The sequence below is a fragment of the Dermacentor albipictus genome, chromosome 1 (assembly GCF_038994185.2).
Source record: "Dermacentor albipictus isolate Rhodes 1998 colony chromosome 1, USDA_Dalb.pri_finalv2, whole genome shotgun sequence".
Taxonomy (NCBI): domain Eukaryota; kingdom Metazoa; phylum Arthropoda; class Arachnida; order Ixodida; family Ixodidae; genus Dermacentor; species Dermacentor albipictus.
The window spans coordinates 38,855,850-38,876,360 of record NC_091821.1 but is presented as its reverse complement, the minus strand read 5'-3'; the positions used below and the strand labels follow the sequence as shown (position 1 = coordinate 38,876,360).

The 20,511-nt window shown below is 47.6% G+C and overlaps 1 protein-coding gene across 1 annotated transcript in view; it reads left to right on the top strand.

Moving 5' to 3' along the window:
* LOC135901101 (homeotic protein ocelliless-like) overlaps positions 1-20,511 on the top strand; it is an 84,684-nt gene that overhangs the window by 55,339 nt on the left and 8,834 nt on the right. Inside the window, exons 2-3 of the mRNA XM_065430780.1 lie at positions 15,142-15,243; positions 20,044-20,273. Coding sequence (XP_065286852.1) covers positions 15,142-15,243; positions 20,044-20,273 — 332 coding nt within the window. The remainder of the gene's footprint in view (positions 1-15,141; positions 15,244-20,043; positions 20,274-20,511) is intronic.

The window sequence follows — 20,511 nt, the reverse complement described above, 5'->3', positions numbered from 1 at the left end:
GCGCTGCTTCTGGTCTTATTATTCTCAGCGATACTGAGAATAATAATTTCTGGTTAACGAGCGCAGGCGATAGTGATCATAAGAGAGGTAGCTTTCGTGGCGCCCTTATCCGCCGTCTGCGTGTTGACCTCCATTATATTCGTTCTCCCTCAACTTCCTTTCGTTCGTCTTTGTCTCCGCATTCTTCGGGATTTTCCCAGCTTCTTCGACGAGTCTTCGCTCATTACACAACGATAGCTGTTATGGGCTCACTCCCCTGGTCGTTCTGACGTCCGCTTGTGTACGCCCCGTCCGTTGCTGGTATTCGTAAAGCCATTGCAAAAAATAAAAAATAAAAATAAAGAAAATGATTCCCATTCATTGTGCCACGAAGGTTGCAACTTACGACCAATAGATTCGCAGTCTAGGATCCTATCTCTCAGCCCCTCTGTCGACGCTATACAGCAGTGGGGAATCTGATCCTGGAGCGCGCGATCGCGCCAGAAGCTGCCATGACTGGCTAAGGCCCGCACTACATCTGTGTACTGAATAGCGCTGGCATCTGGGCCTTCTTCGTGTTCTAGCACGTCGACTTCCCAGTTGTGCAGGCAGTCCTCAATTAAGTTTTCTTCTTCTACATACAATGAGATTGATTGCGAGCGTCTGCTTCATCTTCTTTTGTCTTCTTCACTCTATCGCTGGGGTCAGATATCACGTTTACAGGATGGCGCCGACCTCGTCTTGTTTTCTTCAAGGATAGTGTAAGGCCTATTAATGGGGATAGCCCAAACACAAATTTGAGTAAAGCTGAACTAATCGAGCAGTCGGAAGCTATAAAGGGTTGGTTTAGTAGAGACCAGCGGCTAAGTCCGGATGGGTAAGAAGAGGAAGAAGAGCTGACTCTTTTCAATTTACCAACAGGAGGCGCACTTTACGCAAATACACCGTGTGAAATCTGTGACACACGGGCGAACTAAATTCCTTTAAAGTAAACCGTTTTCCGTTGCACTGAAGGACCCCTTGCCAGAAGGAGTTCCGCCACTGACACACGGTATACGGCGCCGTCTCCTTTACACGTTTCCAGCAAGCGAAGCAGCAAAACACGTGCCTCTGTTTCTTTAAACTGAAACTGACAAAACGTTGAAAAATTGTGCATCTGATCAACGTTAAGCAAAAAAAAAAGACACAACATTAAACAGTGTTAACGTGAGCGTCGCCCCCGTACGGTTCGCTCAGCTCATGTCCCACTTGTTCAGACATCGCGATTTCTTGCGATTCAGCAGCTGGTTTTGTCTCCCGGTGCCGGAATGAGCGTTGTGCAAACATGCCCTGTGTGCTGGTTGATGGTGTATGTTCACCTGAACTGACAATAAATGTAGAGATAAAAAAAGCATATGGTGCCTTCTAAAGTCTCAGAAAAAAAAAAAAGAACGAATCATGCGACTCACTCTGTCCCGTGTCAGCTGCATGTGGACGAAGCCATGTAGGGCGACGAAGCTGCCGAAGGCCAATATGACGCTACGGTGGCGAACGTAATCGTGGCACTGACTACGACGGTTTGAGAGTATCGCTGCAATAAATGTTCGCTCCCAGACAAATAACGTAACTGTTAAGCGTACAATCGGCTTTGCAAGCGCTAAATCTATTCATAAGGCACCACTCTATTTTGTCATGTTTTCTCTTGTTGAAGAGCTAGCGCACTATGATACTCCTTTAGACTAATAAAGGAGTTCAGATATCGCCTTTTCCTCAAGGGACCTTTAAAAAAAAAAGATACTCCTTTGTTGTGTGTCGCTCCACGTGAACTCCTTTCTAGCGGATGTCCCCTAGTCCGAAAGCCTTTGAAGTAAACGCCTTTCTTTTATGCTGATCATGACGCGTTGCCTGCAACGCTGGTGACACTTTTTTGATTTCCAATAGCTGAAAGGCCCCCGAGGGCTTTTTACATGATGGGTGGGCGCGTACTGCCGTAGACGAGTTCTTCGACGATGTGCTTCTAATGAACCGGGTTCTAATAAAATACAGCAGCAGTGGGAAGGCCATACTAATCCTTTGACGTCCGAGCGAACGCAGATGGCCAATAGTACGGGCTGCAGGAAGATACACGGCCCTGTCGTGGTTGGTGCGGCTGGAGAGGCGGAAGGCTGACGTAATGCTGGGAGTCCGGGGAGACCTGTGGAAAAATGTGTGGTATAGTGAGGGCGAGCTGTTTTACTGCAAAGCGCAAGGTTAGGAACGTTAGCTCGCGGCTTCAGTTCTGTCTTACTGGAGGTGAAGGAACAATCAGAGAAGATAAATCGTGCAACGAGGTTTTGGGCAGATTCTAGCATATTAAGATGATTATTTTGATGAGGATCCCAGATAACACATGCGTATTCGACTTTAGGCCTAAGGAAAGTGCAGTAAGCTAAACGTTTAACAGGAGGGGGAGCTAGTCGCAGATTGCGCGCAGCTAACCAAGTATGCGGTGAGAATCATTAGTTATGTGGCCAACATGGGCGGACCAGGACATATCGGAGCAGAGACTGATTTCGACGTACTTGTAGGAGCACACGGATGAGGTAATAGAGCCGAAAATTAGATATTCACGGAGAGATACGACGGCCTGCGATGGAAAGATAAAATCAATGACTTATTAGTATTCAAGCTCAGCAACAATATTTTACACCAGGTGTCGATAAGGCAGAGATAAGACAGATGGGTTAAACCGTCGTTATCATCTTTAATTTGGTGAGAGAACACCCAAAATAGAGCACCTGGAACGATGAAAGCTTTCTCATTAACTTGGCGTGTGCGAATTAATATTAAAAAAAAAACAAAGAAACGAAGGGTCAAAGAACGCTTAGGGAGCGGAGAGCTACTGTAAGCACAATGAATTCGCCTTATTGCTAACTGTTCTGAGTGTATGCACAAGCTGTCATACTCGAAACATTCATAACAAACAACGGCGTTAAAAAAAGGAAAGCTTAAAGCGTTCAATTTAATTCCCAAGTAATCGCTGAAACGCGAGCGCTATCGGCAATGCGCGTTTGAGACACGAGCCGCTGGCTGTCGACGAGTATTCACGGCACAGCGTTAGCTCTGGTTATCGAATCAAAGCCCGATGTCCTCTTCGCCGTCTGCACCCGCCGGCACTCTGCAGCCCATCAATTCTCGATAGCGCGGTTCTTGGCGGCCGCTCGCCGTCGCCGCGTGCTCAGACCGCGTCCCGTTGTACACAGCACGTCCACGTGTGTACACGCGTGTTCGCCAATCTATACTACGCAGAGGAACTTCATCGAGTTTTCAGCGCAAACCCACTCAACTTGTTCAGCGCACACACACGCGCGCGCAAACGTGTACGTATTCACCGCGGACGACTTCAAAGTGCGCCGGGCCGTTAGGCGCATTAGCCAAACTCGGTAGCGCGCTCTCCCGCCCCTTTCGCGCGCCGACCGCGTCTTGCGTTACATGTATATATTGATGGGCGCGGGGTTGGCGGGGTGGCTCGGGAGAGCGCGCGGCACGCTGCAATATGCATCATAATACGCATCTATCGTCCTCGCTATCCACCACGGCGGCTCTATCAATTTAAGGCAATCAAAAGGGGAACGCGCGCGGACGGCGTTACGGAATAACACGAAATAAAAAACAGGAAGAAGAAAAGAAAAAGTAAGCAAGCATACTGGGCAAAAGCTACAGGCAAGACATCAAATTGAGGCGCCGAGACGCGCACTTGCAATCAGCGGGAGGCCCTGTACGCTGCCACGCCCGGGTTGCTAGTGGATAAAAAAGAAACGCAGAGGGCAGAGAGAGAGAGAGAGAGAGAGAGAGAGAGAGAGAGAAAGAAAAGCAACAACGCGTAGTGATATTTTATTGACAAGCTCCCGCGAGCGTCTTCTTTCGCACTGTACTCTCCGCGCCCTCTGCCTCTCCTCTTACCGCCTCCTAGCCTCTCTCTTCCCATCTTAAATTTTATCTCCCTCCTTCGGACTGCCTTCTCCTTCAACTTTAGTTCGCTTTTATCAATCCGACCCAGCTTCGCGCTGTGTCTGCCGCCTAGAGAGGGCGGGAGAATCGAAAGGCTGCGCGCGTCCTTCCCTCCTTCCTATACGGTTACTCGCGGCCGAATACGCCGAGCGACGCTCTAACTGGGAAAGCCAATTTGCTCGACGCGACGCTTTAAAGACTTAAGTAATGTCATACCCTCGCCGTCACGTCTTTCATAGCCGGCCTCTCTCTCTCTCTCTCTCTCTTCATTTTTCTCTTTTTTCTTCCCTGAAGTTCGCAGGTAGCTCCTCCTCGCATTTTTCCTTTCGTCTCTTTTTCCGTTTTCTTTTCTCGATCCCGAGGACGCACTTTTCACCAAAGTGCGCTCCTCATCTGATATTGAATTACGCGTGGCAGAAAAAAATGAAATAAAAATAAAGCGCTATCACAAGAACAACCAAGAGCTTGCAGGCGCTATATACCACTCGTACGGGATTTTATTTACTTAGCGGTTCACGGCTCTTGCTGGTTTGTAGACAGCCGCATAACTGAGCATACTTGTACACCGCGGAGTGTCAGGAATTTCGCCGCGCTCGATGCGCCGCTGTATACGTACCTTTTTCGGCTTTCTTTCTCTATTTTTCTCTTTTTCTTCCTGTTTTTCCTCTTTTTTTTTCTTTTTTTCTGTGGAGGGCTCGCAGAGAGGAGAGTGGAATGTTTCATGGCCATCTTTCATTTCCCGGTGTGTATTTACGAGTTACGCTTTCCTCGACTTGGTCACTCATTCTTCTACTTCCTTCCGTTTCCCTCGCAGCGAACTTCAAGAAGTGACATATACCCTTTGTTTTCGTTGTTCTTCAGAACCATATTTGTGGCGATGTTCGTATTTATGCCCTTGAGGTGTCTGCTGGCTCGTTTTTATGACGGAATCGAAATGGAACGTTCGTAACGAGAGGGAGAAGTTATGGGCTGTCATAACGTCTGAGCTCAACGTTGCGTTGAAGCCATATGGGGATAGCGTTCTGAGCACGCTGCACGAGTAATCGGCCCGAAATAGAAGGACAATGACTGGCTTTCGGAATCAGGTAGTATACAGATTTCTGAAAAGTCAAGTTGAATTACTGGGAGGCTCAGACTCGCCGTGGTGGCGTAGTGGCTTTGGCGTTGTGCTGCTAAGCCCGAGGGCGCGGGATCAAATTCTTGCCGCAACGACCGCATTTAGACGGAGGCGAAATCCAAGAAGAAACGCCCCGGCATGCCTTGCATTGGGTGCACGTTAAACAGACCCAGAGGATCAAAATTAATCCGGAGTCCCCCACGACGGCGGGCCTCATAATTATGCGTGCTTTTGGCACGTAAGAGCCCAGAATGTATTTTTTTTTGTAGCAAGCTCAGTTTATTTCGTTCACGTGGTCAGCCTAAGTAGTACTTGCGAAATTCAGCACGTCGCCATCGAGACAATGCGTGCACATGTCACGCATATTGCCCGGGCCCCTTGCCACAACCTCGCCGCACTCACCACGGAAAGACCCCGCACGTCATTTAGCACCAGTGTCAGTGTATATCGTGCCTGGCTTACATCGGGGTACGCACCTGCGGCCGGGCTGGACTTACCTCCATGGTGTTTGTGCCGTCATGAAGCACACTTCAGAATTCCACGACTTCAGAAAAAGTTGGATCTACGAACGTCCGCCCTAAAGCAACTGAGCTCACTCATGTTGTACGAGAGATACAGTAGCCATGTACACATCTATACTGACGGATCAACTACATCGACCTGTTCTGGTGGTGCTGCGTTTATGCCGACAAGCGCGCGATTCAAGGCGTCACATGTCACGACGTCTACGGCTGCAGCACTTACAGCTCTGCGCAGTGCGCTTCAATTTATTGACACAGATAGTCCTCGTACATGGGCCATGTTTTCCGACCCGAGACCGGCTTTGCACAGCATGCAGTCAGTTCTCCGACGTGGAGCTCACGAACAGCTAACGTACGAAATCGTCAAACTTCACCACTACGTTAAACAGAAAGGCCACGAAATTATTTTCCAGTGGCCATTGCGGGATCAGTGGAAATGATCAAGCAGACAAAGCTGCCCCGGAGTCACACCACGAACAACACAACGTTCCCATACCTCTGTCCAGGACAGACGCTGCAAAGCGGTTTCGTCACCTGGCACGCAAGCTCTCTTTAACAGAGTGGAACGCCCCAAATATAAGATGCACCAAGTTGCACGAACTGAATCCTTCGCTATAACTCCAACCTCCACCGGGGCTTCACCGACGTGAGGCAACGCTTCGATACCGGCTGTGATTGGGAGTGGCTTTGACGAAGGCGTGCACTACTTTGATTGGAAGGACCGACAGTGCTGCATGCGACGACTGCGGCGGTGAAGAGAACATCGAACATTTATAGCCCCACTGCCGTCGATTTCAGTCGGAAAGACAAACATTCTCTGTCGCATTGCGATGACTGGACGGTCGACCATTGTCCGTGCAGGTGCTACTTGAAGACTGTCCCACTCGCTCGTCGGCCGACAAAGCTGTGAAGGCACGTTTGCCTTTCTTGAGCACGACTGGCCTATGTGAACGCCTTTGACTTGCTGCAGGCCCTCCACGTGCGTGCGCGAGCTCACCCCCACGGCTTTCCTCCCATCCCTCCCTCTCTCTGCCTCATCTCTCTATTTCCTATTTCCCATCCCCCAGGGTAGGGTAGCCAACCAGGCGCATTTCTGGTTAACATTCCCACCTTCTCTATTTCCTCCTCCTCCTCCTCCTCCTCCTCCTCCTCCTCCTGCAGCTGGTAAGCTTCTCTCTAGATGCAGTTACGTCGCTCATAATATGGCACCTTGCCATGTGGAGAAGACTGTCCCCTTTTCCTTTTTAAGTGATATAGATACAAACAGCAAATTCTTCACCTTGCCATGCTTTCCACCGCGTGACCCGAAGGACGTTTCCCTGCAAAATAAAAAATGACGTTGAGCCCATGAAGTGCTTACGCTGCCCCTTTTCGTATAAATGAATGGCGCTACAAAAAGAAAAGGAAAGAAGAAGGAATCTGCTTATTCCATTGTTTACTTGCATGCACATATTGCATGTCATCGTGCGAATTTTCCTGACATTTAACTCGCTGGCCTCAACATTGGGCCAGAGAGATTGAGCTGAGCTCGTTGTAGGGCAACCGACCAAAAAAACTTATTTTTAGGTTCTAGCGTCAGACAGTTATATACAGCCTCCTGGAAGCATTACCTTCCATGAAGCGTGGCTCGGCCCCAGGGCCGGACGGGTTACCTGTAGAGTTTTATCTAATATTATGGGAAGATATTGGTGCCACTCTCGTGTCTGTTATTAGCCGCTGCTTTGAGAACTTTGAATTCCTGTCTAGTTTTCGCGGCGGTCGTATTGTGCTGATACCTAAGCACGATCCATCATCAGTTCGTCCAGAAGAATGGAGGCCAATCACGCTTCTCAACGTTGACTACAAAATCTTCACAGCTGTTCTCACCCGGCGCTTGAGAAGCCTGATGCCTTCCTTAATAGGACACCATCAGGCATGCTCAGTCCCTGGCAGAGAGATACAAAGTCTCTCGTTCGTTACGCGTGACATAATGACGTATACACTGACCAGGTCAGCACGTGGTCTCTTAGTTTCAGTAGATCAAGAAAAGGCATTCGATCGCCTTGAATATAGCTACATATTTAATGTACTGACCTCGTTCGGCCTTTCATCAAATTTTGTTGAACCTATTAGGACTGCCTATTAAAATATCCGAAGTACATTATTTCCTAATGGTCGTGAAAGGGCACCATTTCCCGTTACTCGTGGTGTTCGTTAAGGGTGCCCTCTATCCCCGGTACTCCTTGTGCTCAGCCTTCAGCCATTTCTGCGCTCGGTACTGAGAGACCCTTACGTGTGCGGTCTCCCATTGCGTGGTAGCGGTGTTGTGAAGGTGACAGCCTTCGCCGATGACATCACATTTTATCTCAGGAATGAAGATAGCTTATCCCGTAGTCTGCGAATTTTCACTGACTACGGAAATATTTCAGGTGCTGCGCTAAATGTCGTTATCTGTTCACTGGTTCACCACAGACACGCCCAAGTCCCCTTTTCGATCTTCAAAAAGCGACTCTCTTCGTATTTTAGGCCTTGATTACACCTATGATGGTACATCAGACTCTGTGTGGCTCTCAATTCTTGATGATGTAAGGTGAAATATTCAAGATATTCAAGGGTAGGATTTACCCCTATTAAAAAGAAGGTACTTGGCGCAGTCTGGATTTTGCGGCCGAGTGTGGTACGTTTGCCACGTTGTACAGCCACCATTACGAGTTACTAAGTCTCTGCAGTCGCTTCGTGGTTCCTTCTTCTGGTGGGGAAGTACAGAATTGGTTTGTCGCGCGGTGCTTGGACAACCACGCGCTCGCGGTGGGTTCGCGTTCCCATCCGGCCGGTTGCTTGCCCTTCGATTTCTGCTCCGTCTGTTAAAACGTGACCAGTGCCCTGCGCGTGAACTCGCCTGCTATTTCGTTGGCACAAAAATTCGTTAGATGTTGCAGGGCGTGCGCTTAAATCGCGGACCACAAGTGTTAAACGCAGCTGCATTTTACTCTACGGCCGTGGCATTTTATCGGCACATACAACAGGTATGTCCTGATGTATACGTTCTCGAAAACCGTGTTGCAGATGCTCTCTCAGCCTTACTGCTTCCTCTAGTTTCCCCAACGCACCGCGCACGTTCCAATGATGTGTCGTGGGATGCAATATCTACCTGGCCGCCTACGCGACTTCATGTGGCATCTAGGGTGGCAAGGGCTTCAAACTCGTGACAGGCTAGAGCGGTGGGGCGTAGTCCCATCTTCGCAGTGTCCCGATTGCCCCCTTCAAGAATCCAATAAACATGTACTGCTGCAATGCGTAGTTGCCAGGGTATGTTGGAGAGCCGTGCATACTAGTTTCCGTGGCCTTGGAGTTAACCGCTTTATCACATCTGGTCGCTGCTCACGTGGCCGCTTTGCGCGGCTTTTAATTGATGCTGGGGCCTTTCTCTATGGCGTAACCGGTGCGAGGCAGTTGCCGCGGGGTATCATCGCCGTGCTCTGTTTCCACTTCTGGGGAGGCTCCACTTTGAGCTACTGTCGTTTCTGTCAGAGTATACTTTTTTCTTGCGGAAGAAGAGTTCCTTCGACAGTGGTCATGCCGTTTCCTATCGGTGGCTGATGGACGCGTATGGCTTAATTTTCGATCAGGCTGGTTCTTGTAGCCAGGCCATCAGAAGTGTTCATTGAATGTGCACAGAATGTAGGTGCCTGTGACTTTTATGTGTGCGTGCTCTCTTATACATGATCATTTTTGTATATACACATCTCATAGCATAACTTCAAAATTATGTAAAGTGTCTCTATCACATAATCATTTACATAACCATTGTGTACACTGTACACATGGAACATCATTTTATAGATGTGACAATAATTTTGTGTAACTGTGCTTTTCCGTGGGTCTACTTGGTTTTATGTTAGTGAGTGAGGACTCGCACACTACTTTGAAAACGTGCTGTGTATACAATGCTTCGTTTCTTGTTTACGTTATCGTCCTGGTGGAATTGTGCCGTGATTGTGACTCAGTGTTCGTATCGTCTCTTGTTAAGATAAACTTTTTCTAAACACATATGTCGAGGCTCTACTTTGAGCTACTGTCGTTTCTGTCAGAGTTGTTCTTTCTTGCGGAAGAGGAGTTCCTTCGACAGTGGTCATGCCGTTTCCTGTTAGTGGCTGATAGACGCGTATGACTTAATTTTCGACCAGCCTGGTTCTTGCAGCCAAGCCATCAAAAGTATTCATTGACTTGTGCCCGTGATTTCTTTGTGCTCTCGTATGCATGATCATTTTTGTCTATACACATCTCATAGCATCACATCATCATTATACATAACCATTGTGTACACTATATATTGAACATCATTTTGTGGAATGTGGCAATTAGTTTATGTGTAATTATGCGTTTTTGTGGGTCTGTGTGGCTATATACGTTGGTGAGTGTGGACTCGGACACTTCTTTGAAAACGTGCCATGTGTACAATGTTCCGTACTTAGTATATGTTGTCGTCCTGGTGGAATGGTGCCGTCATTGTGACTCAGTGTTCGTATGGTCTTTTGATGAAATGAACTTTTTCTAAAATGCCACGTGGCTTTGCCCGCTGGCGACATAAAACACATGCCGCCGCCTGTACGATCAAATCAAAAGACAGCGACTCTAAGCGCCCCACGAGGTGCACCTACTGGCACTGCATGAATGCTTTCACATAACGGCGTTGCGCAATTGGTCCATTATCTTCGCTCGTGGCGTTTAAAGGCGTCAGCTGGCGTGGTAGCCTATATCACTTGGCAATGATGATCTCGCCTCCCTGTATAGAAAGATCTTGCGTATTACCGTTCTTATGGATTCGCGTGACGTTATTTTTCACCAGAACAACGACGCCGTGAGCATATGATAGCCTTACGTGCGGCAATAGCTTTGGCATATGGCGATCGATGCACGCAGAATTTTCGTTGCTTTGTTTTGCTGTGCGAAGCAGTGAAGAGCTCGGTATATATATGTGTACCCATGAGACATTACGGTTCCTTGTAGCATCCCGCTCGAAGCCTCGGAAACTAAAATAAAATAAAGGAAAGGAAATACAGCATATTCAAAGCGCTCTTTGGAATCAAGGTTAAACAGAGCTTTTTTGAAATGTCTCAGTTAAACTATATGCAGAGAGGCGCACACAATTATGCAGATTCAACGTACATATTTGAATCTATGTGAAGCGATCCATTCGTGAAGCAGTTAATTAAATGCTATATATAACCTCATTCAATGTTATATGTTTTCTTCATTTTCATCCAGTGTAACGTGTAGTCTCGTATAAAGTTCTCGGCATAGGCCCGCACTTTAATGTCATGCTTAGATTTATTGCTTGTAGGCTCATATTTATTGTTTGTATATGCATGTTTAACGTTTATTCATGTTCATGTTTAATTGATGTTTATGTTTGTGCAGTACAATGTCAACAAGATATGGCGAAATGCAAACTTAACAGGGATAAGCGGGCTAGTTGGTGGTCGTTATTGGAATGCATCATGTAACGGCACAAAAGCACGGGACAAAGAAGGAACACACGAGACAGGCGCAGACAGCAGTTAACGGACGAAGGTACTGCGGCAGCGTTTGACGTTTGTTGAGGGAAGAATGAGGGAGGCAATACTGTAGCTGACGAAGACAAAGTGGTGCGCGCAGCGCAAGTTGTTTTTGAGATTTACGTGTTTTTATCATAACGCTATACTTGATTTCGATTCCCCGTAGTCAGTTTGAGCTAAGGTTGCAATAATTAGCATCATCATTTCCATCATAATTTACTGCTGCTGCAGCAGTAAATGGGTTCAGAGCCGGCTGTATTATATAGGTCGCTGAAGCCTGCCGGTTTCTTTCTTTCTTTCTTTCTTTCTTTCTTTCTTTCTTTCTTTCTTTCTTAGATCACGTAGGAATTCAATCGGGACTGGTGTTTTTGCGTGCTGCAATCGTATTTCTTATATATCCGGAGGGTCCATGACGGGATTCTGCCGAATTCGTCTGCATCGGTCAATTTTCGCTATGGCCTACAATAGTTTGTTTTATTCGAAATTTGAAACCATCTTATCTGAGGAGATCGCTGTGTCCCTTTATGCTGTTATGTCAGTCAAGTGTTCCGATTAATGTCGTTCGTTTTTGCCTTTGTTTACGTCTGCACTGAAGCTTACTGAAGAGCTCTTGCGTTCTACGTTGTGATCATAATTGTAAATGATGTGTCACAGAAGCTAGAGATGAAGATGACAAGGGCCGCAACGCAAAACTCGCAAAGGAGCACGGAATAACTCGAAAACACACTTTCTGTTAAAAAGCAAGCTTTCCGAGCCCTGAAAAATCTAGAGAGGCACATACAGAGAAAGATGGTGCTTTGCGTTCGCAATTGGGCGCAGTCATTGCGTTCATGCGCATTTGCACCGATACCCAATGATCATGTGTTCAGAGAAATCGTTGATTCGTGCGGATTATTTTTTCTTTCTTTCCAGATGGTAGCTATGGATACCAGTCGGAGCTTCACGAAGACGCCTTCGTGCGGAGAAAGCAGCGAAGGAACAGGACGACGTTCACCGTCCAACAGGTGAGCACGAACTTGCTTGCCTTCACTGGCACAGATAGGGCTGCAAATGCAGGCTCGTCGTGTAATGTGCTTTATATAGCGATAGCAATTATACGGGCACCCCAGGAGCGTTTCTGCCGTCGCCGTCGCCGTGAGGTTCCCTATAAAGTCCGAGGGCCATGATTACCGTCGCCGCGCGCCGTATGCCGTATGTGCGAGTGAAAGCCTGATCGCGGCTCAGTCCGGCGCGCTCGTGGGAGGAAGGCGGAGAGCAAACGCGCCCGCCGTCTTCCCTCGCGAAAGGCTGTGCGGAGATGGGAGGGAGGGAGGCGGGGGCGGGCTCCCGCAGCAGCTAGCAGCAACTGCGTATTTCGCGAGTCGTGTACACTCTATTCGCGAGCGGGCGCAAGGGGGAATGACGACCACGGCTCAATCTCGGGCGCTGAAGGGACGAAAGCGGTGAGGCAGCGCGGGAGGGAGGCGGGGCGGCTTCGACTCGGCCAATAAGTGCGCACATTGCACGGCCGCGTGCGATCGCGTGCGCCGTATCTTGCCTACCGAACTTCACCTATTCCAAGTTTATACGTCGAGTGTAATGAACCCTCCTTACAGCACCGCAGAGCTTTCCTCACTTTTTCCTACGTACTAAGAATTCAGTCATCACCACAACACATATGCTACAACATCCTCACACAATGCAACTCACGCCTACACTATACAAATAAACCGAACATGATCAAACCGCTTGTCCTGCGATATGAGGAATATGTCCGGGATTATAACATTCCTTGCGAAGTCCTCGAGGTTGCCAGAAAGCCACAGCGTTTGCCCCCATGGTACGATTTTGAACCGTTATGTGACTGGACATTGACACATTTAAAGAAGAAAGACACCCCACGCGAACACATTACACAAGAATTCCGTGAACTTCAGGAGAAATATAAAGATAACGTGCAATATTACACTGATGGCTCCAAAACGAAAGAACACGTGGGTGTGGCGGTCATAACGGAAAATTGGGGAAAAAGTATTCGATTGCCACAACACGCCTCCGTTTTCACGGCCGAAGTTTTCGCCATATGGGTTGTAGTGAAAAAAATTATCGCTGATAAACACACAAATGCAGTCATATACACAGATTCTTTAAGCACACTGAAGGCACTACATCTGAAATCTGAGTGTGAACCCCTGATTGGAGACATTTTAAACATGGTGGCTTTTAATGAATACGGGAGGTCAATTCGTTTCTGCTGGGTCCCAAGCCATGTTGGGATACCGGGTAACCAAGCAGCTGATACATATGCATTGATGGCAGCACACGAAGACATTACACACACAACACTCCCATACAAAGAGCATCCGCGCAATTAGAAAAGCCTTAACGGTAAACTGGCAACGCGAATGGGACCGTTGCGCCGACAACAAGCTACATCTCACGAAACCCATAGTTGGGGAGTGGAAGTCATGCTATCATCAGGAGCGGTTCATCGAAGTAGTTTTGTGCCGACTACGCATCGGGCACACACACCTCACGCACAATTACCTACTTAGGAAAGAAGACACACCAACATGCGAGAAATGTCAACAGCCACTAACAGTTATGCACATATTACTCACATGTACGCAGATTGAAACACACAGACGAGCACTCTTGAAAAAATTATATGAACAACACATACCATTACACCCTGCTCTAATTTTAGGCGATGATCCACTGGTCCCATTTTGTGACGTCCGTAAATTTTTAGATGACACTGGATTTTTACATAAAATATAGATTATTAACAGAGCCTTTTCCTTCATTCACTGGATTTTAAAATACCTCGTGTTTGGCGCAGCATAGCCTCAGCCGCTTTTGCGCCATTAAACCCCATTTAACTAACTAACTTGAAGGGTGACCTGCAAACGGCTCATACCTTGGTGCGCGCTGTGTTCTCGCCGCTCTTGTGCTGAAGCGATAGGCAAATGACACTTCGCTAGATGCTGCTGGCGCGTTTGCTCGCACCAGCGTTTGGACAGCGAGTGTCCGCGCTCACCGAGCGTGATGTGTTCATGTTTGCTTGTGCGCGCTGAAACCATGCCCGTTATTTCAGTTAGTCAGCGAATGCTTCCAAGTTTATACGTCCGATAAAGCCAACATCCTTACTTCGTATGTCTACCAATGTGATATCGCAATCGATGCTTCGGCTCTCGGGCTAAACTGCGACTTTTTTCCCTCTCTTTTTAAAAAGCGTTTGCTGAGCGGTATGCTATAGGGAACATCTTTCCCAAGAAAAAATAGTCCCTTATAAAAAAGAAAAAACGCTTAACACGACATTGATGATTATGACGAAGAACGAGTCTTTTTCGTTTTTGCACATTTCTGTTTTTTTCCCAATCGACTTCGCAACAGATATCTAAAACAAGAAGCGACATTCGCGTTTTTCACGTGATATTGGTGCTTCCTTGTGCAGGTAATCACAATGGTGAACACGAAAACAAGTTTAAAACATTAAAAGGGGGGATGAAAGCTAGTGAGGAGAAGGCATGTTCTTGATAAGATAAAGGCCTCAAAGGCGCACCTAGCGGCGCGACTACTCGTATGTTCTCTGAATAGAGGAAAATTGCACACACACACATACACACACACATACACACACACACACACACACACCCCTCGTTCTTTTGGTTGGCTTCTGATCACATGACTCTCTCTCTCTCTCTCTCTCTCTCTCTCTCTCTCTCTCTCTCTCTCTATATATATATATATATATATATATATATATATATATATATATATATATATATATATACACCGGCCAACACTATATATATATATATATATATATATATATATATATATATATATATATATAGTCATGTGATCAGAAGCCAGCCAAAAGAACGAAGTGTGTGTGTATATATATATAAAAGACGTGGTAATTGTGTATTCGGTAAGTAAACTTTTATCAGGGAAGCCGGCTTTGGCGTAGAGATCGCTGTAAAGTTTGGTAATATGTTTCTTTGCACCTCTTTTTTTTGTGATCCTCGGGCAGCTGGAGGAGCTGGAGAAGGCGTTTGCTCAGACCCACTATCCGGACGTGTTCACGCGAGAGGACCTCGCCATGAAGATCAACCTCACCGAGGCCAGGGTCCAGGTACGGAAGCGCGTTTCACTGATTAGGCTGCTAGCATGTCTAGAAGCCAATGCCAGTTACTTCGGCCAGTTATTCGATCGTGAAGGACCGGTCGACTAGAGTGGGTAACTCGGGTATTAGAAACGAAGTGCGGTTTGTCACGGGCATCTTTGCGTGCACTGACGACACGCAAACGTTTGGCTTCTCTCGTCACATCAAAACATTGGTTACTGGCGCATAAAGTGCTACAGTTACAGATAACTGCGTAAGCGTATAACTATGCGCGCATTTATATGCACAAGTACAACATTTGTACACCGCGCGGGCATTTATCTTTAATGAGAAACGCATCGTGTGAAATGCGCTCTGACTGAAGTAATTTCGCGAAAATGAGCAGGTATCCGCCATGCACCCGTGAAGGTGCTCTACAAAAGAACGCCGTCAAATTCCTCCTCAATGCTACGGCTGCACGCGACTATACATGAACATATATGTGTGCTATGAACACGTTTCATGAGAACACATTTAACTACGCTGTCGTTACGCACCTGGGCGATTGGTGCTGTTCGGAGCAACCTACCGGAGCTGCTACAACTCGGTATACGCGCAAATATTTCGGAAACATATAGTCCATCAGTTGAGATCCGCTAGCTTTTGCGAGATTCATGCCAAACCTATTCAAAATTCTGTAAGCAGGCTTTTTCACTCGTCCAGTTTTCACTCGGCCCTAACCATTAAGGCCGCGTTCACGTTGTAAGCGCTGTTAACGCTGAGACGCTCGTTTTCAAAGCTTGGAAACCTGCGGGGGATGGTGGGCGCCGGGAATTATGTTCACCAGCCCGCACGTCGACACGTAATCTTATGATTCTAGCAGAGGTCCGCCATCTTGGATCTCGGTTACGTCAGAATAGGCCTGGGGAGAAGCCCACTTGCAGGTTATGCATATCGTCTATACACATAGCACTTGACTTGAGAAGAAAATAAGCCACATGTCTTGCTAGGGAAGATGCGTTTCTGAGAGTAGTCTATCTAATTAATCATGTAGAACATTGTACAGCGGCACGCCTAGCATGCTACTGCCGATCGGTATAATGAAAAATAATGATGCGCAGTGCACGAAACAGAGGAGAAAACTTTTATAGAAAAGCGCATTATTTTTTGGCCGCCATTGGCACGGCCACTGAGACTACCTGTGCATGTTAAGGTAGGAGGTCATGCTATGGTAGTGGGAAGGAGACCAGAGGGTGCTGAAAGATTCTGAAAGATATAATAATAAAACGCATGAGTAAATCTAATAATGGTATTCACAAGTGAACCATTACCGTGTTACGCTTACGAAAGGCAAACGAAGAATAGAAATTTTCTTACGCACCTAAGCACTGCGTCATTAATGCGAATGTTCGAAGAACCGCACCACTTCCACGCGGTCGAAGCAGCATTGCACGAAGGAGCTCGTGCTTCGGCATCGTTGCGAGGCAGCCAGTGCTACGCTATATTAGCACTGAGCTGGCGACCTGCAGTGCACTCGCCAGCATCGCACATTGGATAAAGAGAAAGCGCTGAATGGACAATAAAAAAAAAAGGAAAAACAAACAAGACTCGAAAGAAGATTTGGCGAGACTGGCATTCCGCTAAACAAAGCGGGCGTTCGCTGCGCCCTTCGCTTGACTCGAGCCCCAAAGAAAGGCGGGAACGGTGGGAAGGGAGGGGGGGAGGGGGTGCGCTCCTTTATAATAGACCCAGGAGCCGCGGCCAAGCGACGGCACGGTCATAGCCTGCCGCGCGGTTCGGTCGGCCGACGCGGGGGCTAATTGAGTCGGCCGTCCAATGGCGGGAAAGCCGTGGGGCCGCCCTGGCTTTGGCCGGACGGCCAAGAGAAGCCGCGCTCGAGAAAATCCGCCTCATTTGTTTCACTTAGCCCCAGCGAACGACGCGCGCGTAAATCACACGCAGTCGCCGCCGCCCCGAAGCCGTGGCTGCGGCTGCTTTCGCCGCCGCAGACAATGCCTGACGCTGCTCGACTCTCACCGTGCACGCAGTGCGCGCGCAATCAGAAGTGAAAAGGACCTCACGCAGAGAGCGTGCAGCGCGCGCCCAAATTTCCTCGCCGCTCCTTCTCTTCTCCGTCTCGTCCGCCACCCTTCGAGTGGTGGATGAGACGGAGAGACAGCTGAAGTTTAGAAACCTGGAGGGTTGGAGAGGCGCAAGGACCGTGTAACGCGCTTCCGCGTTCGATATCGAAACGTGGCACTTGGGCCACTGGGTGGCATTAGCGATTATATACTCCGTCCCACCGCTGCTCGAAGGTGACTGCACTGATGGCCAGCGTCCACTAACGAAAGAGAGTGGGCTGCATTACACCTCTGATTAATGATGTATTTAAACATAAAAGCCGTCTGCACGCATCCCACCCCAAAAGGTTCTCTGGCAACAGCCAATGGGAAGCCATTCCATTAGAAAAAATAATACGACAAAATGCCTGAGTCGATGTTGTCTTAATCAGTCAGCGTAGTGAGGCCACATTTGCATCTTGGAGCATTGCATGCAGTATCGATCACCCGCAGCAGCCAGTACACCGTCGCACATTCCTTCTTTTGTACGCGTATTCGCGAGCATGCGCATATTCGTACATAGGCATGAAGCATATATACACGGAGGGTTAATACAGCTGAGGACTTGAGCTAGTTGCCTTCCCCCTTCCTCCCTATTTATCTACCGGCACATAATTTCAACCAAAAGGTGACGCGAAGTGCCTCTTAGTCGCTCACCCGCAGGGTCGGCGACCAATGCAGAAATAGCAGAAGATTACGATGCCATCATTAAACTCGCCGTCGTCACCATCATAGATCATTATTAGAGCAGATGTGAATGCCAGATCTGCCTGTGGTGCCGAACTTCAACTCCATGCCGTGCCAGCTGTGCCCATAGTTACTGCTACAGAAATATAAGAGAAGTTGTCGCAACAGACGCGATTTCATTGAAAGCTTGAAATTTCAACACAAGTCGATATGCGCTCAGTGCTCTAAATTTTAGGACATGCCTCACAAGACAGGTCATCTTCTTTGGCGCTTGAAACTCGACTTCAGTCTGTGAAACAGCGGTGCTGTGGACACTGCTGGTGATCGTGCCTTGCCTTGCGAACGTCCGTATTTCTCTTCGGCTGTGGAACGTCTTTTGGCATCACTTATATATCGGCGGATGATTAACTAGAACAGTTACCAGTGTCAATATACTAAATAAAAGATACAAAAATACACAAGGGAAACCCTGGCCTCTCACAGAGCAAGCTTTGCGGTCAGATTCGTGTTATATGGATTTTCGTATCTTCATACACTTACGCGAGTTTGTGCCATGGCACAAATGCCCGTGTTAGTGCACGAAGTCGTTTTAAGTGTGCGAAATCCTCTTGTATTTCACCGTGAACCATTACATGTGCGCGCTGGTTTGCTGATGCACGCTCAAGAAGTACTAGTTTGTACTCTGTTCCAACTGTCGAGCATGTAAGGTGCCTCATATAAATAAAAATTATGAGTCATCGTTTTAATGTATACGCGAAAAAAAACAATAATAGTCAGTATTCCACAATGATTGACAATAAACCTTACATTTTAACAGTACTAAGATGCGTCGACAAATTGAGCGCATTCGAGGTTTACTCTAACAATAAGACAATGATAAATGAAAGAAATTTCAGCCGGCATGTGTCGAAGCCGAATATTTAGAACCATAGTCTATGTCGACCAGTTGAAATATACTTAAGATATTTAACGGTTTGATTTCTTTGTTTTTATGAACCACGCTAGCGTATGAACCATTTTGTGAATACATGTGTATTTTGTAAACACTATTTTTTTCCAATTTCCGATCTCCGCCTCACCGAGTGGCAGATCCCAGCGGTAGCAAGAGAAGGCGCGGCTTCTCGATGAGCCAATGATGAAGGGCAGGGTGAATAAAAAGCGGGAATACTCGCCACAAAACACCGTTCCAGGTTACGAAGTGTGGTTGGCAGTTCTTGCAATGATTTGCACATTTCGGCGCTGGCAGCTAATTTGTGCAAGTAAGACAGGCAGTAAAGCCGGATTAAAGGCCAGAGCAAAGAAAATCCCGTACTTTCCCATCCAAATCACGGACCGAAAAGCTTTGCGTATGCACTATACAAAAACTGCCTAGCCTAGCATTTCGTACTTAAACAATACATGTGCATACGGGGAAGATGTTCTTTTTTCTTTTTTTTTCGTCTTCATTTTTGCACTGTGTGAACATACCTCGTTGTCACATAAAAAAAAAAACTGACTGCTTTCCGCATCAGTGACGTAACAAATGACACCATGGCGCAACCGAAAGTATGAAAAATTACGGAGGATTAAAAAGCAAGAAACGGCTTGGATTAGTGTTAGGTAGGTAGCAACCATCGGTAGCAATAGGTAGCAACCATCGGAAGATGGCTGCCAAAGACAAGTTACAGTTTCCCAGTAGACCTGCTGGGAATAGTTTCTGCTGGGGACATAGTTAGCCTTATTGCTTAATGCTATCAGATGCGTAGCACAGGCTCCAGAATCAGCCCACGCTACAAACCACATTAAGACCCTTTCGATGACAGCTATCGTGCATTGATATAATCATAACCGGGCTCATCAAGTCACCACATTTGATTACACTGTCTCCAGGATCAGCCCCAAGTTACTCCACCAGTCATTCGCTCGCTCAAAGAAAAAAAGAAAGAAAGGTGTTCAGGGGTGAGAGCCACAGACGGGTTCCCGTTAAAACTTGGTATTGGATCAGGAAATCAAGCAGCGATGTCACCGAGACGTTTCATCGCAGGTCTGGTTTCAAAACCGACGCGCCAAGTGGCGCAAGGCCGAGCGGCTGCGCAAGGAACGCGAAGAGAAAGACCGCTCGGCGGCCGGAGCAGACGGCGCCTCTGCCGGCGGCGCGGCAACAGATGCCGCCGGAGGAGGAGCCGGTGACCTGGCCACGGGGAGCGACAACGGCGGGCCCCCGAGCCCGCTCTCGTCGGGGGAAAGGACTGACAAGCCGGGCGTGCATAGCAGGTACGAACTCTCGTTGTGTGCCCCTCTTCATGCCTGCAGAAAGAGAGAGAGAGAGAGATAGAGAGAGAGATAGAGAGAGAGAGGGAATGGGATATAATGAAAAAGCAGCACTATGGCGCAGAAGTACATGCGGGAGATGTTGTTTACTCCCAATTATCGCGTGGTGTGACTGGAAAAAAAAATATCGTCGCTTGTGGCGCTTTTTTACACCAACCACGAATCTGCATCAAATAACCCG